The sequence below is a fragment of the Dermacentor albipictus genome, chromosome 4 (assembly GCF_038994185.2).
Source record: "Dermacentor albipictus isolate Rhodes 1998 colony chromosome 4, USDA_Dalb.pri_finalv2, whole genome shotgun sequence".
NCBI lineage: Eukaryota > Metazoa > Arthropoda > Arachnida > Ixodida > Ixodidae > Dermacentor > Dermacentor albipictus.
In genome coordinates this window covers 108050913-108070374 of record NC_091824.1, presented here as the reverse complement: position 1 = coordinate 108070374, position 19462 = coordinate 108050913, and the positions used below count along the sequence as shown (strand labels likewise).

At 47.8% G+C, this 19462-nt stretch overlaps 1 protein-coding gene across 2 annotated transcripts in view; it reads right to left on the bottom strand.

Moving 5' to 3' along the window:
* Positions 1-1973: 1973 nt before the first annotated feature.
* LOC139059236 (RNA-binding protein 42) overlaps positions 1974-19462 on the bottom strand; it is a 140051-nt gene continuing 122562 nt past the window's right edge. The window contains exons 5-6 of one of the 2 annotated variants that reach the window (XM_070537381.1): positions 4260-4508; positions 1974-2078 (exon numbers count right to left, since the gene is read on the bottom strand). In XM_070537381.1, the coding sequence (XP_070393482.1) occupies positions 4396-4508 (113 nt within the window). In that variant the 3' untranslated portion in view covers positions 1974-2078; positions 4260-4395. The remainder of the gene's footprint in view (positions 2079-4259; positions 4509-19462) is intronic. The other variant, XM_070537380.1, reaches the window with a different exon arrangement.

Genomic DNA, 19462 nt, shown 5'->3' with positions numbered 1-19462 from the left:
ACAAAAACACACGTGCCCTCAGAAAACCAAAACAAACAATATTAAGGACAGCTACTCAAAGGAAACGTTTCAGCGCCACCAGAAACAGCGTGCGCTGTTCTGAATGTGCCGTTTATTGCCTTGAGATGTAGTACAAGTTTCTAAAACGACGCTGCTTACCCGCTGCGAAACGCCATAGTACTTCGCCAGGCGTATTGACCGGGAATGCTAGCAACGTAGAGTCCCACTGTTCAAAAGAACACAAAGCTAGCATTTGGGAATGATTTCTGCTTAGTTTTGACAATGGTGCCTCGTTAATATATTGCACCATAATTCTTTTACCCAAGGCGCCACATCAAGCCCTTTTCTCCCTATGAAGTTGAACAAACGTTCAAGCTACGTTGGTTTTAGTACTCATTAGACGTACCCGTTAACAGCAGACCATAATGTACTCCTGAAAGTAGACACGATCACAAATATTTTCTCTTTCATGCGAACGAGTTATCCTGAAACTGACGGCGATATTCCGGACTGACAACTGTGAATGTCGCGAGATCTGTTTAAACATTTTATTTGCCTTTGTTCGCTGGGCAGAGCTGCGCATTGTAGAGGTGCGCGAATATTTCTGAGACCAAATCAAATACCAGCCGAATAGTTCCATACACAAATCGAACAGCAAGTACTTGGCGAATAATTTTCCAATAATGAAGAGCCGTTTTCACCATTATTATAAGAGTAATTTCACATCCTTGCATATTAGCAACGTGAGCAAGCTTATGTCCGTACATTGCATATTATGAAGCGTTGTACGTATTAAAAGCACAAACCAGCACTTTAGGGACACAGAAGCGGTTTGTTCGCATACCCAGTACTCTTTTGTGAGTGCGAATGACAATGATTTAGTCAGGAAATCCTAGCTCCCTGCAGCGATAGCGTGTTCCACTATGTAACCTCTGGTGCTTTGTTCCCATTGAGGGATTTTGCTCCAATTTTATGTTGCATCGCGTCCGAACCAACGATTTAGAATATCCGAAAGCTGGTCGAATAATATTCGCATTTACGAATAGCGACTATTCGATTCGAAGACCACCCACTCGAATTGGATTCGATATGTAAAATTTTCGAATACTGGCACACCCCTACTTCGCAGCCATCCCGCGTTCACAGACTGCAGGTCCGCACTACGCCATCGATGTTCCGTTTATTGTCGCAATTTAACTGAATACGCAGTGGGCCGTATCAGACATTGTATGTGGGATTATGGCGGTCCGGCAGAGGTCAGGAAAACAAAATGGAGCGGCTACATACGCAATTGCACTAGATTTATATACAGAGGAGATAAAATGAATACAACCCTCGCGGTGCGCAGTTTCGTATGCGACCGACTTCGCCGTCGCACATCCTCCTTTCCCGCGCTTGCCAAGTCACCGTCCCTTTTCGATGAATTTGTTCTCTCAAGCACGCTTCAAGTGACGCGAATACACGCTGCAATACAGGATGTAGCATGAACTTAATAGACCCCATGATGTTTCATATTTTATTTATACGGCTTAGGCAAGAAAAAAAAAACGCCAAGTTGATGAAGTGGACTCGTATAACTCCGTAGACAACAAAGATAATTGTTTTCTATCTGAACATAGAAGAGGAGACGGCAACTTTGTCCACCCTTGTGCATCTAACCGCAACATCTGAAAAAAAAAAGGGGGGGGGTAAAATTCACCAGATGTATCCGCCTGCTATAAGAACAGACTTTAAAAGCTATCGTATCCCAGGGCATTTTTTTTTCGGGTATCAGAAAATTAAGTTAGAATTGCCACAAAGTATTTATCTGAAACCTGGAAATGCTCACAAGCTCAAATATTTCTGAACAAAGGTGAAACAAGGTGTAGTCAAAAATTTGGAGAGAATTGAGCGTTTCGGCTTGTCGTGTTTGCAGGAGTGGCGCTAACGTAGTCCCGCCAATTTTGGGTTGATGGACAAAAGGCACGACAGGATTCACAGGTAAGAAACATTTATTGACAAAAAAATAAACAAACAAGTACAGTGTTCTTATAGTACAGAAGATTAAAAGGTCCATCTCCGAAACTCCTCTGCTGCTCCTGTTAGTGTGGAAAAAAGAGAAGAGAAGAAAAAATCAAAATGACAGGTGAACCGGTATTCGCAACAAGCCTAACAGCAAGCACAAGCAATAAATACGCCCTTGATTTTTAAACAGCAGCCGCAGTGGACAGCGAGTAAGGTCACCTGTCCAGGAAATGGAAGCCCTAAGACGTGATCACCGTTTTCTTACACATGCCTTTATTTTTTTCTTTTGCCCGAATATAAACGAGCCTTTAAACAGTTTAAACATTACAGCAGAAAGCTTATATTTAACCACCAAGCCGAGCACTCACACAAAGATTACATAAGGGAAATATATTCGGATGTCCCAAGTGAGACTTGATGTAGACAAAGAAGCTTGATTTTTATCACCAGCGTTTATTTTCCTTCCTTTGTTTTATACACGCATTTATAGGACGGCGATGGCAGCTGTGGACAAGCAGTGCGCTTTTTTTTTTGTTGGTTTCTTTCTTTCAAGCTACATATAAAAAAAAACGACTAGCGCAATTCCATCGCTTCGGTTAGATTACTCGAAAGCGGGTGTCAGTTCCACGACAGATCACAAAGTGCAATCAGCTAACATCCTAATTCCATTCGAATATTTTTAACAATTTCCCTATGGCACATGTTGCAATTACGAAAGCGAAATTGGTCACTGTTTGGTGCAGCATACAAGTATATGGAGTTTCTACTTTGTTACTTCGAATACCTTTCTTTATTTAAGTCCAGAAGAATTGCTCGAATCACGTCGCTAGAGATTAATTATACGTCCAGGCAGACATCATTTGTTACAAAAATAAATAAATAAACGAAGCAATCAATTCAGTAATTAAACCAATTACATTAATTAACTCCTTAGTTGCAAACCTCACGGCACGTGCTTATATTTGGACAGTTCAAAGATATCGCCACAAAAGTATAGCTCCGTGTTTCTACACTTCGACACGGCCATGTAAACTGAACTAAACGGTGTCAAATTATTCACTGAATTTACACGTGATTACGCATGCAGCACTGCGAAATCTGGCTCGAGCCAGTGCAGTGCGATCTGGCTCGCAGTGTGACGTAGTACGCTGGCGTTAAAGAAAAAAAATAATAAAAGAAGACCTTGGCTATACGGCACCATAAAACGGTAAGTTTCGTCCCTGTTGCTTAAGTGATTACGAATCGGATCCGCTCGGGAGTTGAGAAAAACCACAATCCGATTAGGATCGTGGGGAGAGAGAGAAAAAAAAAAGCGACGGCAGCTTCATTTTGGGGCGGCGCTTTTACCTCACCACAGGGGGTTGGCCAGAGAGCCGCGTTTCACGGTGACGCGAGCGCAATCGGGTAAATTGAACGATTAATATAACAAGCCAGCGCTTCCTCGGTCTGCGTGGTCATCTCGAAATGCGGGAACACGGAAGAAGATTTTTATGACGATTCCCTCCGGCTTTCCGATATAAGCAAGTGCCGCGAAGTAGGTAGACAGGTAGTGAATGCATGTAATTAGCTCAATTAGCACATGAATTGCCTTGGCTAGTCTGGCAAGTTATGCCCGCCCGGGCAGATAATTAATTTGTAGCCACGGAATTCGAGTAATTTTTCTAGGATGTGTTATTTAAGTGTTCGAAGTAAAAAAAAAGAGAAACACACTGCATAGAATTCCTCAGACCAGCGCAGCTTCGAAACATGAGTAGATAAAATGCGCACATCAGGTGACTCTCGTAGGGACATTTGCCTGAAAAAAAAAAAAGTCTTCGTGAATGGCTCGCGCAAGCCATACTGTATCAAGCGCGACGTCGCAAAAGCGGCAGACAGGTAAAACACTCGTGTCTCGCACGAATGCGCGTCGTATACGTGTTACGCTACACACGGCACGAACGGGATAAACTTCAAAATCGATCATATTATATATATATATATATATATATATATATATATATATATATATATATATATATATATATATATATATATATATATATATATATATATATGCCGGTTTCGGCATTATAAATCAGTAGCGCTCAATGGTTGGGGCCCCGTGGAGCCAAGAATCACAGTCCGGTGGTCTCGTGGGACGGAAGCCCACGCCACGGTTTGCATCAACGGCAACAAAGAATGCGATTTTCGACGCCGCTCTTCTGCGCTCTCCTTTCCCGCGTGTTTCTTTAAAGAAGACGGCACAGGAAACTCACGCCACCTGGCTTGCCGCGACGTCGGCATCCGGTCGGCGGCTGTCCCGTCCCGCACAGGCATGGCCGGCGTATATATAACAGGGCTGCGGGGAAAAGAGACGGCGGCGGAAGCAGGGAGCGGCGAAGGAGCAGCAGCCTAGATGAGGCCCAGCCGCTCGCGCTCCTTGGTCTTTTTCCGGACCATGTCGACGTTCCGCTCGCGCCACGTGCTCTTGCGAAGCTTGATCGGACGGCTGCCCACGTACTTGCCTGCGCACGCAGAAGAAACAAAAAAAAAAAAGACAAAGAAAGCTCGTCAGTCCTGCGCATGGTTGCACACTACAATCTCAGCTGTAATAGCTGCCAGATAGCTTTTTTTTTTATTGCGATAAAGACTTGCCCTTAAGGCATAATTCTTAGAGCGTATATGTGTATTATATGTCTGCTGTGAGGCCTGCGTTGTGTATGAATTGAAGCAGTGTTTTGTGGAATCTCTTGTCATGTATCCAGCGGTTATAGCTGGTTGTCACACTGTAGCGGAGGCCGGCTTGCAGTAGGAGACGCGAGCGTTCCGATTTTAAACCCGTACATGTCCATATTAGGTGGTATGTATCTCTGCGGAAACGTTCCCCCATATTGATCTGTATGTTTTCAGTTGTTCTCTCTTACGGAATCTATACGTGAGTTCGCTACAAAATTCGCGTAACTTTCGCAACAGATAATAAATGGGAGAGAGAACACAAGGTGAGGAAAGGTGTGGAAGCCAACCAGACGGGGGTCAGATTTGCTATCCTAAACTGGATGTGAGGGAGAGGGAGAATAAACAACGGGCAAAGCGTGAGAACTGCGCGCACGCAGGAGGATACACGCGGGAGGTCCAGCGACGATCACTCCAGCTGGTGCGTTACAACGAGCAGTGGAGCGCACGAATAGCTTTCTGCGCCAGCGACGGATGCGGCGACGGCACAAAAATTTTCGGCTAAATTAAAGAAAAGAGAGGTCTAGCAGGCTTATTGTGGTTTGCAGAGGGGTCCGCTGGGCGTCGCAATGAGGGAAAACGATGCCCGACGTGTTCGATGGTCAACAAGAAAACGTTCTGGTTCTGCGGGGTCGTCAAACGTACATATACCCTCACGCATTTTGCATAAAACGCTTTGCGCCCTTGATGTGATCTTGAGGATAAGCTGCGCAATGTTTGTGACACCACTGCACCTGTGCGCGAACCTGGTCGCTTCAAGTGCGCACCGTAAGGGTTGGGGTCGGGCATGTCAAAAGGGTTAGCTGACCCATAACGTCGTACGACTCATCCACGCTATAAGGACGTTGTTGAAGGGAGGAACGTGTTGTCATCGAGAACGAAGAGTACTGGGCTTATTTACAACATCTACATGAAGAGCGGAGAACGTTACGTCTCATAAGTCTAGCATGACGGAACTGAAGCACACTGAGGAGCCGAAAAAGTCTGCTTTCGAGCGGGGGCACACGCTCCAAACTACTGTCGGAAAGAAAGCAGACGAGTTCGGAGGCTACAGATGGACGCGTAGCGTACAGGTTCTCGGGAATTTTCAGTTGACCGAGCCAAACAAAGTGACACAGACGACACTCGCTAACATCGAGGGAAATGGCTGGGCAAACGCTTTGCCTATACAGATGCAATAGGGGCGGCATCTGTATACTCACTGAACCTGTACTACGCAATAGATCACCGGGCCCGCTTTCGGCTGCTACTGCTGCTGCTGCTCGAGGCAGCCACAGGGAACCAATTAACGGCTCCTTCCCGGCGCAGCGCACGGCACGGTTGCATTTTTGCTCCACGGCCCGCGCACGCTGCGACCACGGCTTGAATACGTCCCTCGCGCCAACGCTTTCCGTGAGAACCACGGGTCACCGCAATCGTGCCCCCGACTTCGCAGTGCAGACAACCTGCGGCGTGTCTAGACGCGCCGTAAATGCCGGGGCAAGCACGCCTCACTCGGGTCACGCCCGCTGAACACCGCACCAGCGTACAGTAATCGCCGCGGTCGACAAGTTCTCCCAATGCTGCCAAAATAACACACGTGCACGGCGCGCGCCATATACCGACGCCTATATGGCCCTGCGTGCCCTCCGCATTCCGCACAGAAAACTACAGCCGCACGGCGCAAACACATTGCTTGTGTGTCTTTTTTTCCCTTTTATATATATATATAGATAGATAGATAGATAGATAGATAGATATTATTATTATTATTATTATTATTATTATTATTATTATTATTTGGTTTGAACACATATACACAGGTAACAGGAAAGGGAAAGCGAGGAGCAGGCTGGCAACTGCCACCGGAAGGGGCACAACGCCTGCCTACTCTAAGTAATTATTATTACTCGCACTGCCTTCTGAAGGGAGGCGACAGCAACACAGAATAGATAGATAGATAGCGATTATAACGCAAAGTGATGCTGCAAGTAAACAGGAAATGACGCATAAGAGCGGATGCCCGCAGGGCGCTTTATGCACCGTTATACTGTGAACTGCTCCTCGTAAAATACAGCGATAGGACGAGTGCATGCACAATTCACTCGTTGTCACTGATGACGTCTTTGTCACTGCTGGCGACAACGGCATCGTCCTCTATGTGCCCCCAGTGTTATTGGACAAGCAGCAATTCGGAAGTACCCGCGGCCGGAGCGAACACGTTTACATACACGGTAGCGATTGCGGTGATGCCTAGTGGTTTAGATCACTACAGTTTGAAGCGTCGGACTAATAAAAAAAAAAGAATATCAACGAAAACCGCGACATATTCGTGTCACGAACTGGAATATAACGCGAGGCGTGCTCGGAGGCCGGAGATTTTGAAACAAAACATAATGAGGCGTTGCCGCTACGACATGCCGCGGTGCGCTATACGTTTTAGCTCTTGTATGAGCTGCGCGGCTTCAAATTATGGCGTTTATTAATTTTTTTAATTTTTCACCAATACGGCGGTGAATATTCGATACGTCATCGAAACGCAATACAAGAATAAGAAATACTGAAAGGCAGACATTAAAAAGAAATAGAAATATGAAAGAGACCGCACTTTGCAAAGCTTTATTTATAGCAGCCATCACGCGAAAGACGATACCGGGTGCGCTGCGGACGCTCGCACACAGGTCAAGGCACGGAAGCGGCCGCCTACTCGCACTGCCTAATACAAACAATCCTACTTAAAATATATATTTCCAAGTTTACCCAATGAAAAAGCTTACATCCGGAGTTTAGTTATAGCAAAGTTTGGTACTCGGCTATACTGTTCTCAAAGCTGGATTAACAAAGTGCCTTCCGGCGGGAGGCATTTTTAATTAAAAAGCTAATAGCTTTCTTTGGATCTTCCGCCCGTCTTCCTCGTCGGTGGTTGATGGGCGGACTTTCACTGCCTATACAAAGGCGCCGACGCGACAGGCGCGTGCCTTCGTGCAACAGAGAGAGAGAGAGAGAGAGAGAGAGAGAGAGAGAGAGAGAGAGAGAGAGAGAGAGAGACGAAAAGTCTTCGCCCTGGGTGGGCAGCCTCCTCAGCCCAGCCAGGAAGCCGTGGACCCGAGCCATCTCCCTTAGTCTTGCCGACCAGACTACGCTGGTCATTCAGGCTGGATGGAGGCTTGATAGCGGAGCCTCCCACATCTCTTTAAATTCGGTTAGGTTTTTGTTGCCGACTGTTCTATGTGGTCCCCTGAATTCCCGCAGCGTGTGTTGTAGAGCGTTTGTTACGTTGCCAAGATGCACATTCGAAGCTGTAGGTGTTGGGCGAGATCCTGTGTAGGCATAAGGTGTCTTGAACGTGACTGTCGATTTGGATTTTTTCAGAGCCGCGCAACCGAGTTTAGGGGCTCGATCTTCGCCGAACGCCAACTATTGCAGCTTCCTGAGATGAACGTTCAGTCCACTGGTACTACCAGTGCGAATGTGTTTGTTAACGGCTATGGTCTCTACAGAATCACGCAACGAATAAAAAAAGAAAGAAAAGCCGCTACCGAAATATCTCCTCTGCAACAAATATAGGTCTTCAAGTCCATCATTCCATTAATAAAGCGAATAGCTTTCGCTTCCGCCGACAATCATCATCGATAGTTTCTGCACAATTTCTTTCCGCCACATCGGACGTTATCTAAGAAAGTGTGAACAAAACTTATGCGAATCCTACACAATGCGGGAATGGTGGATACGAAGCTAGTCGACGACTTCCATGACGTTCTCAACACTGAGACGATGTTCGTCTCGCAGTGTAAGTATAATTGCAAGTGCTAGTGTATGCATCAAGGATTAAGAAACGTAATGCGTGACTTTTAAAGCATCTGCATTCCTTGCAATGACACGACCGATTGCGCCTCCCAATGGAGACGTTGGCCGGTACTTTAGGGTCCAATAGAACTATACGAACGCCATTTGTAACGTATAAACCAGCGATACTATGCGAAATGTTCGTCTCCAAACTTCTCAGCGCTAACACAGACGCAGATCCAGTGAAGTATCCACAGATTAGGATGGGCGGGACGGGGGTGGGCGAGTTCTCTTTGCATGTTCGATACTGTCAGTCGGCAGAAACATCACTGTTCAGTGCGTCTGAGATGAGTCCAGTTTTGCGATCATTGAAGGGGCAAGCATTCAGCGAACGTATTTTTTGTGCACTGGGTGTCTCCAAAACACGTTCCGTTTGTCCGTTCATCAGCTGAGTAATACGAGGCTGTCTCCCTCCTTTAAAGCGAAAGAAGTTTCTAACAAACACGTCTTGAAGCTGCTTTGAGCTGTTAGCGATCGTTCCAGAAAAAAAAAAGAAATAGGAAGAAGAACCACAGGAGACAGCAAGTAAGAAACAAACGACAGTCAGTGCTAGATAACATGCCAATGTTTGGTGAGCGATGGGCTGAGGCATCCCATTTGAAAGCTCAATCCACACCGATACGATCCTCATCATCAGCCTACATTATGTCCACTACAGGACGAATTCCTCTCAGAAACGCTCGCACATACTTCAATTTAGGTGCACGTTAGAGAATCAGAGGTGGTCAAAATGAATCCGGAGTCCTCCGTTACGGCGTGCCTCATAATCACGTGGTGGCTTTGGCCCGTAAAGTCTCAGAATTCCATTCTCTTTAATAAAACACATTTTCATATGACCAACGTCCTCGCGGGCAGGGACAAGGTCTGATGGCTGAATCGTAAAACATCGTGCCGGGCGAGTAAATGAGAGTCTACGTAGCCTTTGAAATGAATCACGATCTCCGGACTCATTCACAAAATTTCGCTTTGTCTAAGTGGCACTGTAGTTGAATAAAAAGTTTAAATTTCACTCAATTCTAGTCATTTGGTGGTGCGTATATGAAACATTTTCTGACCAGAAAACTCCAATTTTTTCAGTGACAAACTGTTTATCTCGAACATTAGTTGCATCATGCTCTATCACGTTTCGCAATCGTCAAGCATGTTTCACACTATTTTCTTGCAAGTAAGTCTCATTACCACTTTCTAATGTAAAAAAAAAATGTTGTCTGTTTAGATAAGCATAGGAATATTTCTGTTCAACGCACTTTCAGACTACCGGAGACTACTCGGAATACATCCCTTTATCACCGTAGAAATAAAGATAGTGTTACAAAAAAGAGGAAGAAGGAAAAAAAAAACCCGAGAACGTGGGCACTTTACTGCGCCTTTTAACGCCTACCCTTGAGCCCCCCTTGAGGCACCCCCCCCCCCTTTTTTTTCCTAGTGTGTTAGTGCTCCAGCTGCTTACTCGGTCAAGTACCCGGCAGCCTGAAGTTCTTAGCTTTCTCATTTTAGTTTTAAATATGTATGACGCGCTTACAGATCAATGTTTCCTGTAAACAATGATCTAAGCAAAGAAGATTGTCCCCCGTTCTTAAAGCGCTAATTCTTATCGCTTGCGAAGGTCAGCACATGCTGGAGCACAAAACTGCGTAACTTTGTTTTGCCCACTAATTTCGTCCGACGTTCTGCCAGATGTTCAAGAGCGCATTTTGGGATCAATGCTGCTAAAGCAGCCCAAGCATTCAGGCATCGAAGCGACAACCCCGCTTCCCGAGAATGGCGGCTTTCGTGATACACTTAACGCACCGGACAGCAACAAAATCGAAATGGCTGCGACCGACGGAGTGGGCGACCCAACACCCAGCACGCGCTGGACACACAAACACAGAAATACAGCGCGGACGCAATAGCTGAAGGCCAGATGGCGCAGTTCCTGGCTGAAAACGGACCGACAAGTCACGAGTGCGCCGCCACAACGTAACAGCAATGGCGAGTAACCACCGCCGTACACGCACGTGTGCACACCGATTACTATAGCGCCAGGGGCAACCGACACTAAGCGTGGTGACGACGGCGAGTCCACTGGCAGGAAACAGTGCCCTGGAGCATTACGTACGTACTGTTCTACTGACCTGCAGACTCGCATTTTAAAAGCTCGAGCAGAGCAGGTCGGCCGACAGGGCCAAGCTGCCTTCACGTAGCAAGCGAGCGCGGCGGCCTCTGCGCGCGGCAGCAGAGACCCTCACTTGACGTCACACGCGAGAGGGCGCCACTCAAAGATCTCGGGGCTGGCACGAATTACTCGGCCTGCCCAGCTCAACGTCTCCCTCTTAATCTCAAGTAGAACATCGGCAACCATAGTTTGCTCACTAATCAACACCACTGTCTTCCCGTCTCTCATCGTTATGGCTATCTTTCTTTTGTTGTTCTATCACTCGTCACGCGGTCCTTTCCTTCTTAAACTTATTTTTTTTTGTCCTTGAAGTTCCCGAGCCAAATGGTAGTGCCAGCAGAATGCAATAACTGTACACTTTTATTTTCAAGGATAGTCGCAAGCTGTCGGTTTCTAATAGGCGATTAAACATAATCATCATTAATTTCTCATGTCGAGTGCACAAGCTGGTCACACGCCAGTGCTCGCCTAGGGTGTTAAGGCTACTTATTTCGGGAAAAATTTGACCCCGCTCCTCGTCGCCTCAACATTTGCTATTTTCTTAATTCCTTCTTTTCCTTTTATTTTATAACTTCGCAGATGTCTTGCTTGAAATGGGCTTAAGCCGTCGGGCGAGAAAAGCTGCTGCGAGGCCTATTTTTCCACTCCACGTATCCGGCGAGCAGTATAAGCCTATAATAACCTTCCTGCCGTCGTAGCGTTAAGAATGAATGGATCGCGATGGCTAAGCACTTGCGAGATAGACCGCGTAGGCTCAATGTATGCCTGTCACTGGCACACCTAGACTGGCTCTGTTGGTTGCTACTTTACCGCTCACTGGTTCAATTCACTCGTTCAACACGATCAATTGCGCCTCCCAATGGAGACGTTGGCCGTTACTTTAGGGTCCAATAGAATTATACGAACGCCATTTGTAACGTATAAACCAGCGATACTATGCGAAATGTTCGTCTCCAAACTTCTCAGAGCTAACACAGACGCAGATCCAGTGTAGTATCCACAGATTAGGATGGGCGGGACGGGGGTGGGGGAGTTCTTGCAAGTTCGATACTGTCAGTCGGCAGAAACATCACTGTGCAGTGCGTCTGAGATGAGTCCAGTTTTGTTATAATTGAAGGGGCAAGCATTCAGCGAACGTACTTTTTGTGCACTGGGTGTCTCCAAAACACGTTCCGTTTGTCCGTTCATCAGCTCAGCAATACGAGGCTGTCTCCCTCCTTTAACGCGAAAGCGGTTTCTAACAAACACGTCTTGAGGCTGCTTTGTGCTGTTAGCGATCGTTCCAGCAAAAAAGAATAGGAAGAAGAACCACAGGAGACAGCAAGTAAGAAACGAACGACGGTCAGTGCTGGATAACATGCCAATGTTTGGTGCGCGATGGGCTGAGGCAACCTATTTGAAAGCTCGATCCACACCGATACGATCCTCATCATCAGCCTATATTATGTCCACTCACTACAGGACAAATTCGTCTCAGAAACGCTCGCACATACTTTTCAATTTAGGTGCACGTTAGAGAATCAGAGGTGGTCAAAATGAATCCAGAGTTATCAGTTACGGCGTGCCTCATAATCACGTGGTGGCTTTGGGCCGTAAAGTCTCAGAATTCCATTCTCTTTAATAAAACACATTTTCATATGACCAACGTCCTCGCGGGCAGGCACAAGATTTGATGGCTGAATCGTAAAACATCGCGCCGGGCGAGTAATGAGAGTCTACGCAGCCTTGAAATGAATCACGATCGCAGGACTCATTCACAAGATTTCGCGTTGTCTAAGTGGCACTGTAGTTGAATACAAATGTTAAAATTCGCTCAATTCTAGTCACTTGGTGTTGCGTATATGAAACTTTTTCTGACCAGAAAACTATTTTTTTTTCAGTGACAAACTGTTTATCTCGAACATTAGTTCCATCACGCTCTATCATATTTCGCAATCGCCAATCATGTTTCACGCTGTTTCCTTGCAAGTAAGTCTCATTACCACTTTCTAATGTAAAAAATGTTGTCTGTTTAGATTAGCATAGGAATATTTCTGTTCAACTCACTTTCAGACTACCGGAGACTACTCGGAATACATCCCTTTATCACCGTAGAAATAAAGATACTGTTACAAAAAAGAGGAAGAAGAAAAAAAAAACCCGAGAACACCTGTGAGCACTTTATTGCGCCTTTTAACGCCTACCCTTGAGCCCCCCTTGAGGCACCCCCCCCCCCCTTTTTTTCCTAGTGTGTTAGTGCTCCAGCTGCTTACTCGGTCAAGTACCCGGCAGCCTGAAGTTCTTAGCTTTCTCATTTTAGTTTTAAATATGTATGACGCGCTTACAGATCAATGTTTCCTGTAAACAATGATCTAAGCAAAGAAGATTGTCCCCCGTTCTTAAAGCGCTAATTCTTATCGCTTGCGAAGGTCAGCACATGCTGGAGCACAAAACTGCGTAACTTTGTTTTGCCCACTAATTTCGTCCGACGTTCTGCCAGATGTTCAAGAGCGCATTTTGGGATCAATGCTGCTAAAGCAGCCCAAGCATTCAGGCATCGAAGCGACAACCCCGCTTCCCGAGAATGGCGGCTTTCGTGATACACTTAACGCACCGGACAGCAACAAAATCGAAATGGCTGCGACCGACGGAGTGGGCGACCCAACACCCAGCACGCGCTGGACACACAAACACAGAAATACAGCGCGGACGCAATAGCTGAAGGCCAGATGGCGCAGTTCCTGGCTGAAAACGGACCGACAAGTCACGAGTGCGCCGCCACAACGTAACAGCAATGGCGAGTAACCACCGCCGTACACGCACGTGTGCACACCGATCACTATAGCAGACGACGCCAGGGGCAACCAACACTAAGCGTGGTGACGACCGCGAGTCCGCGCGATTTCGCAGGAAACAGAGTCCTGCAGCATTCCGTACGTACTGCTCTACAGACCTGCAGACTCGCATTTTAAAAGCTCGAGCAGAGCAGGTCGGCCGACAGGGCCAAGCTGCCTTCACGTAGCAAGCGAGCGCGGCCTCTGCGCGCGGAAGCAGAGACCCTCACTTGACGTCACACGCGAGAGGGCGCCACTCAAAGATATCGGGGCTGGCACGAATTACTCGGCCTGCCCAGCTCAACGACTCCCTCTTAATCTCAAGTAGAACATCGGCAAACATAGTTTGCTCACTAATCAACACCACTGTCTTCCCGTCTCTCATCGTTACGGCTATCTTTCTTTTGTTGTTCTATCACTCGTCACGCGGTCTTTTCCTTCTTAAACTTATTTTTTTATCCTTTAAGTTCCTGAGCCAAATGGTAGTACCAGCAGAATGCAATAACTGTACACTTTTATTTTCAAGGATAGTCGGAAGCTGTCGGTTCCTAATAGGCGATTAAACATCATCATCATTAATTTCTCACGTCGACTGCACAAGCTGGTCACACGCCAGTGCTCGCCTAGGGCGTTAAGGCTACTTATTTCGGGAAAAATTTGACCCCGCTCCTCCTCACCTCAACATTTGCTATTTTCTTAATTCCTCCTCCTTTTATTTTATAACTTCGCATATGTCTTGCTTGAAATGGGCTTAAGCCGCCGGGCGAGAAAAGCTGCTGCGAGGCCTATTTTTCCACTCCACGTATCCGGCGAGCAGTATAAGCCTATAATAACCTTCCTGCCGTCGCAGCGTTAAGAATGAATGGATCGCGATGGCTAAGCACTGACGAAATAGACCGCGTAGGCTCAATGTATGCCTGTGGCACACCTAGACTCGCTCTGTTGGTTGCTACTTTACTGCTCGCTCCTGAGCCGCGCAGCGTGCACAATATTGAGCACCGCGGCAAAGTGGCAAAGAAGGGAAAAGTAGCTCCCATATTTCCCGCAGCCTCGCCGCCAAGTCACTGTGCCAGAAAGGCAGAAATGGTGACGCGACGTACTGATTAAGTAACCGTTGCAAGCGCCTACCCAATATATGTACATTCAGGCTTCTTTTACTGCTTTGTTTTAAAATAAATACAGGTGCTGCATGTAGACGACTTGGGTGCTTAGATATATAAACTGATTAGAACAGTGAACACAATAAAAGAAAAAGCGGGTGAAAGTCGAGTCGGGCCAACGCAGCAAGCATGCCAGAAGATCGGCTGCTGACGCAAGCGTTTGCGTTCCGGACCAGTAAGCAAGCCTGACTTTTTGCCGTGAAAAGGAGCGGTATACCCCCGTGACACTATAACCGCAATGCGAGGACTGCTTAGCACGCATCTGAGAGCGATGTTACGGCAGAAATTGCCGCAGTAATCGTTGTTTTCAACACCGACAAGTTGTTTCTTTTCACATTGGCGCTCCAGAGGCGAGATCGGAGATGGTTGTTCGAAACGCATGTTCTTGTTTGCGTTCAGTTTCGCCTCACGCGGTCGGCCTAAGCCGGGCCGACGGGCGCGGCTGACGACGTCTGCTGGCGACGACAGCGTCGAGCGAAAGTGCAATTAACAAAAGACTGTGCGCATTTCTGGAGTCCTATTTGTGAACGTGCAATGAAGCTGTCACTGCTTCTGAGAATACACATTTCCATTTTCTGTTATGACCGACTGCTCTGAAAGAGGGATCAATCAATTGCATCTGCTCTGAATTTGCATACGTGCTGCAACTGCTCGCAAAGAGATCACGGATCTGCAGCGTATACTCTGCTGTGTCGGAACCTGTGGCCGCTTATACAAACAGAGATAGAGGGAGAGAAAGGGAAGGGAGGAAATGCAGGGAGTTCTACTAAAGTTTGTTTGGAGCTCGGTTTAACGGAGGCAGTACATGTTTTGACAGCCTTGTAGCGACCGTCCGCCACTGCAAGTTTGTTCAGTTTTCTATACTTTACACGTGGGGAGAACACGTTACACACACTGAGAACAAGAGTTGGTCAGGATATGTAATGAGTAGCCCAAGCAAGAGGTGGCCTATTAAAATTACATAATGGGTGCCAGAGAAAGGAGGCGTAGTCGGGGCAGGCAGAGAACTAGGTGTGATCAAAATAGGAAATTCGCAGGCATAAGGTGAGGACAGCCACCACAAGACAGCCTTGACCACTGGAGATCGCTTGGTGAGGAGCTTTTGTCCTGCAGTGGACAACAGGTTGATGATGACGACAACGACGAGCTGAGGGAGTGAGAGAGAGAGAGAGAATACATCAGTCTAGATCAATCACACGCACCATGCAAAGTGCAGCGTATCTGCAGTCCGGCCTGTCGCCTTGACACACTGAGTAGACGAGCTCGTGTGGCTTTCTGCATGGGCGGCGAGGCCAGGCTCCAAGAATGCCGATCGTCCAGTCTATAGTCGCGGACAACTTCCTGTGGCTACGAAGGGAAAGCTGCGAGGGCGGAGGTTCCGCACATGTGTTACCGCGCCAAGTAGACCGCCAGCGTTTGACAGTGCTTTTGGTTGCTAGGAAACCAGCAGCGCTCAGCTAAAAGCCATTCTTGTCATCAACCTAACATACTCGGTCTCCATATCCAGAAAGATGGAGGTCCCACTGCGACGGTGCAGCACCTGCTCTGACGAGGAGAACAGGTGCTGCACATGATGCGTAGGGTCTCCAACCGAGCCAACGGAGTGAAAGAGGCGGATATATGCTTCAACTACGAAACGCACTAATTATGCCGCGCCTGCGCTACCACCTGCCCTATACCAATCACCGTCAGCAAGATATCTATCGGCTAGATGTGCTCATCCGGACGGCGACACAGCTGGTCATCGGCATTCCTTTTAGCGCCAGCACTAAGCTCCTGCTTGACATCGGTTGCCAAAGCACGGTGGCGGAACTAGTCAGTATTCATCGTCCGCGCCAAGAACTGCGTTTGCAGCAACGTGTGAAGGCACGCACATCCTCCATAGCATCGGTCATTATCCACAACCTGCGCCAATTGTGGATACGCACCCATTACCCCCGAAACAACGCGGACTCCTAACTATAGCTCCGCTGCCACGCCACATGAATGCAGAACGAGGCAAGAAGAGGCGCCGCCAGCGAGTTGCCTACTTCAAAAGATACACGGCAAGACACCCTGACGGCATAAAGTTCTACGCTCATGCTAGCGTTGGTGAACGAGGCTCCGCTTTAGCAGTCGTGAATAACAACCTTTACTAACCTTTACTAATAACAACTGTACATACGGAGATACTCCCAGAGACAGATCCGACCTTAGCGGAGCTGACAGCCATCGCAATCGCTATCAAACATATGCCCCCTAGTAACTGAGCGTACCCAAGAATCACATTTACCGACTCCATGGCGGCTTGCAGGAAATTGTAGCACAACGATCTCCGGGCCCAAATTTCTACACTTATTCAAGAGCCCCTACAGGGTCCTTTAGAAATCATCTGGATATCTGGTTATGACGGGCTGCCGAAAAATGAGAGGGCTAATCAGCTCGCCTGCGAGACCTTGAACCAGGCACCCTACATTCCGCGACCAGCCCTGACGAAAAGGTGGGCTCCCCTGCTTCTGCGGCGTTATCAAGAGGCAAGGCGCAAGTTCCTGAAGCTCAGCAACGCTCTCACCCGTGAACAGGGCGTACCGATTCGCCAGGCCCAGACTGAAACACTATACCTACGCCAGCGCGAATGCATCTCCTCCGCTGGCTCTTACGTGAAGATCCCCCACCCTGCAGATACTGTGGCCAACGCCCAAACACATCCCATATCCTCTGGTCCTGTGCACCACTCTTACCTCCCCTACCTGCCCCTACAAATCTTTCCCCTAAACCCCATGCCGGATGGCTGATAGACGCAACCAGCGCCGACGACTAACCGTATACCTTGCGGCGTTTCTCAGTGTTGCACTGAAGAATGCCGCAAGCGAGGCTCTGGACTGAGGGCCTTTTTTACCACACCAGCCAACATGAAAATAAAGTGCTTTTTCTCTCTCTCGGAACAGCCGCCGAATCGACCCAGATTCCACGTGCGACGGTTTCGCGCTCGTCCAGACGCGGAAGGGAAAAACTGCAAAACAAGCAAACTTTTACATTCAGAGGTGTGTTTTGTCTTATTCAACTGTTGCCAATAAGGTGTTTATGTTTTCTCTTCCCCAGCTTAAACTAACGTGGACGAAACCACGGGACTCTTTCCAGAAGCGCTCTCACTCGGGCGCGCTTTGTCTCCGTAGATTTCCCTTCACAACCACAGAAAGTTGTCCGCGAATATAGTCAAAGCACACTGGAGAGTCTGGCGTTGGTTGTCGAAGCGGCTACAGTACTGCTGAGGTTATGATTGAGCAGGAGGAGGAGGGAAAATAGGAAGAGGAGGAGGAGGAGCGGTGTTGCTTAATGCGGGCGGACCTAAACTTGCAAAAGTTGCCAGCAATGCTCCACCTGAACGCCACCTAGCAAACGCGATACCGTGCGAAACACTTCGTAGTCCAACTAACACCAGGTATCAAAAACAAGCTGGCACGGAACCAAACATGTTGTGCGTTTTCTGAACCATGACGACCATGGCCCACGGCTCACCATTCACTTTCCTACACTGTATCACGGAGTAATTTTAAGACAAGCCGAAGCACCTCCCTTCTAAACACCCAACGTCCTCGCGGGAACAAAATACCACTTGCACTTGAGTGTGGTGCCGTCATGCGCTTGAGTTCATCTATTAATATTGCCTCTTCATATGCGCACTTAACATGCACGGATGAGTTAGTCATTCTAATGCGATAGCTGTGAGTTAAACAAAGCCGGCGAAGAAAATAACGAAGCTGAATAATGCGTGCACTGAACCGTAGGCACAACAGTCACGTCCATCCTTCGGCACGGAGCCACTCTACGCCATGTATCGATTTTTTAGTAATAATGACAGGGTGTTCTCTATAACGTAGCCGGAATCCGCAACGAGCATTCCAGCATACCTCGTTGTGGTCTATTAGGCCACGGCGAGGTTGCTGCATACGGAGTCCTGCACACGCTGGTCGCTAGGCTGCGGCCGCTGTCACCGTGGGGAGCGTGGGCTTTTTGTTTTAGCGAAGCGAAGAATGCAATATGCGGTCGTTTTGGCGACACCCTTGCTTAATGAGCTGTCACGCTTCCTCTTTCTCATGTAGCCCCCGGAGCCCCCACTTCATCACCTCGCAAGTCATTGAAAGGGAATGATATCTGGCCGCACAAAAAGACGAAGAGGCGGAGATTGAGGCAAACACAAACGTTGTCACGCGGATGAGGGCAACTGACCACGGCTTCAGAAAAACCGAAATTTCTCCCTTCCAATAATCAACCCCCCTCAGTCACTCTAAAGAAAGACCAAAAAATAGTGAAAATAAAGGATACGCGGGTTCACGCACTGTGGGAATCAATGTGCTACCAAATAGCACAAGGCCGGCCGGGCTTGCTCGGATGCTGATTAAAGGGACAATAAATGCCGCAGTTTCACCCGATCGGCGATGCATCGATTGCGATAGCAAATTTGTAGACAGTATACAGACAGCCCTATGAACTTGGCAACATTCGCTTACTAACTGATTTAACAAGCATGGTGTGAGCGCGCACAAGCAAACATGAACACATCACACTCGACGAGCGCGGACTCGCTGTCAAAACGCTGGTGCAAGCGGCAGCAGCAGCGAGCTAAATGACTGACGTGCTGCAAACTGCTTCAAAGCAAGAGCGGCGAGAACACAGCGCGCACTAAGGTATGAGCCGTTTGCAGATCCCTTTCAAGATACGGCGCGCGCGGCCGTGCAAAGTACGCACTTGTCGACAGAGTCGAAGCCTACTCACCTCCCTCCCGCGCTGCCTCCCAGCTTTCGTCCCTT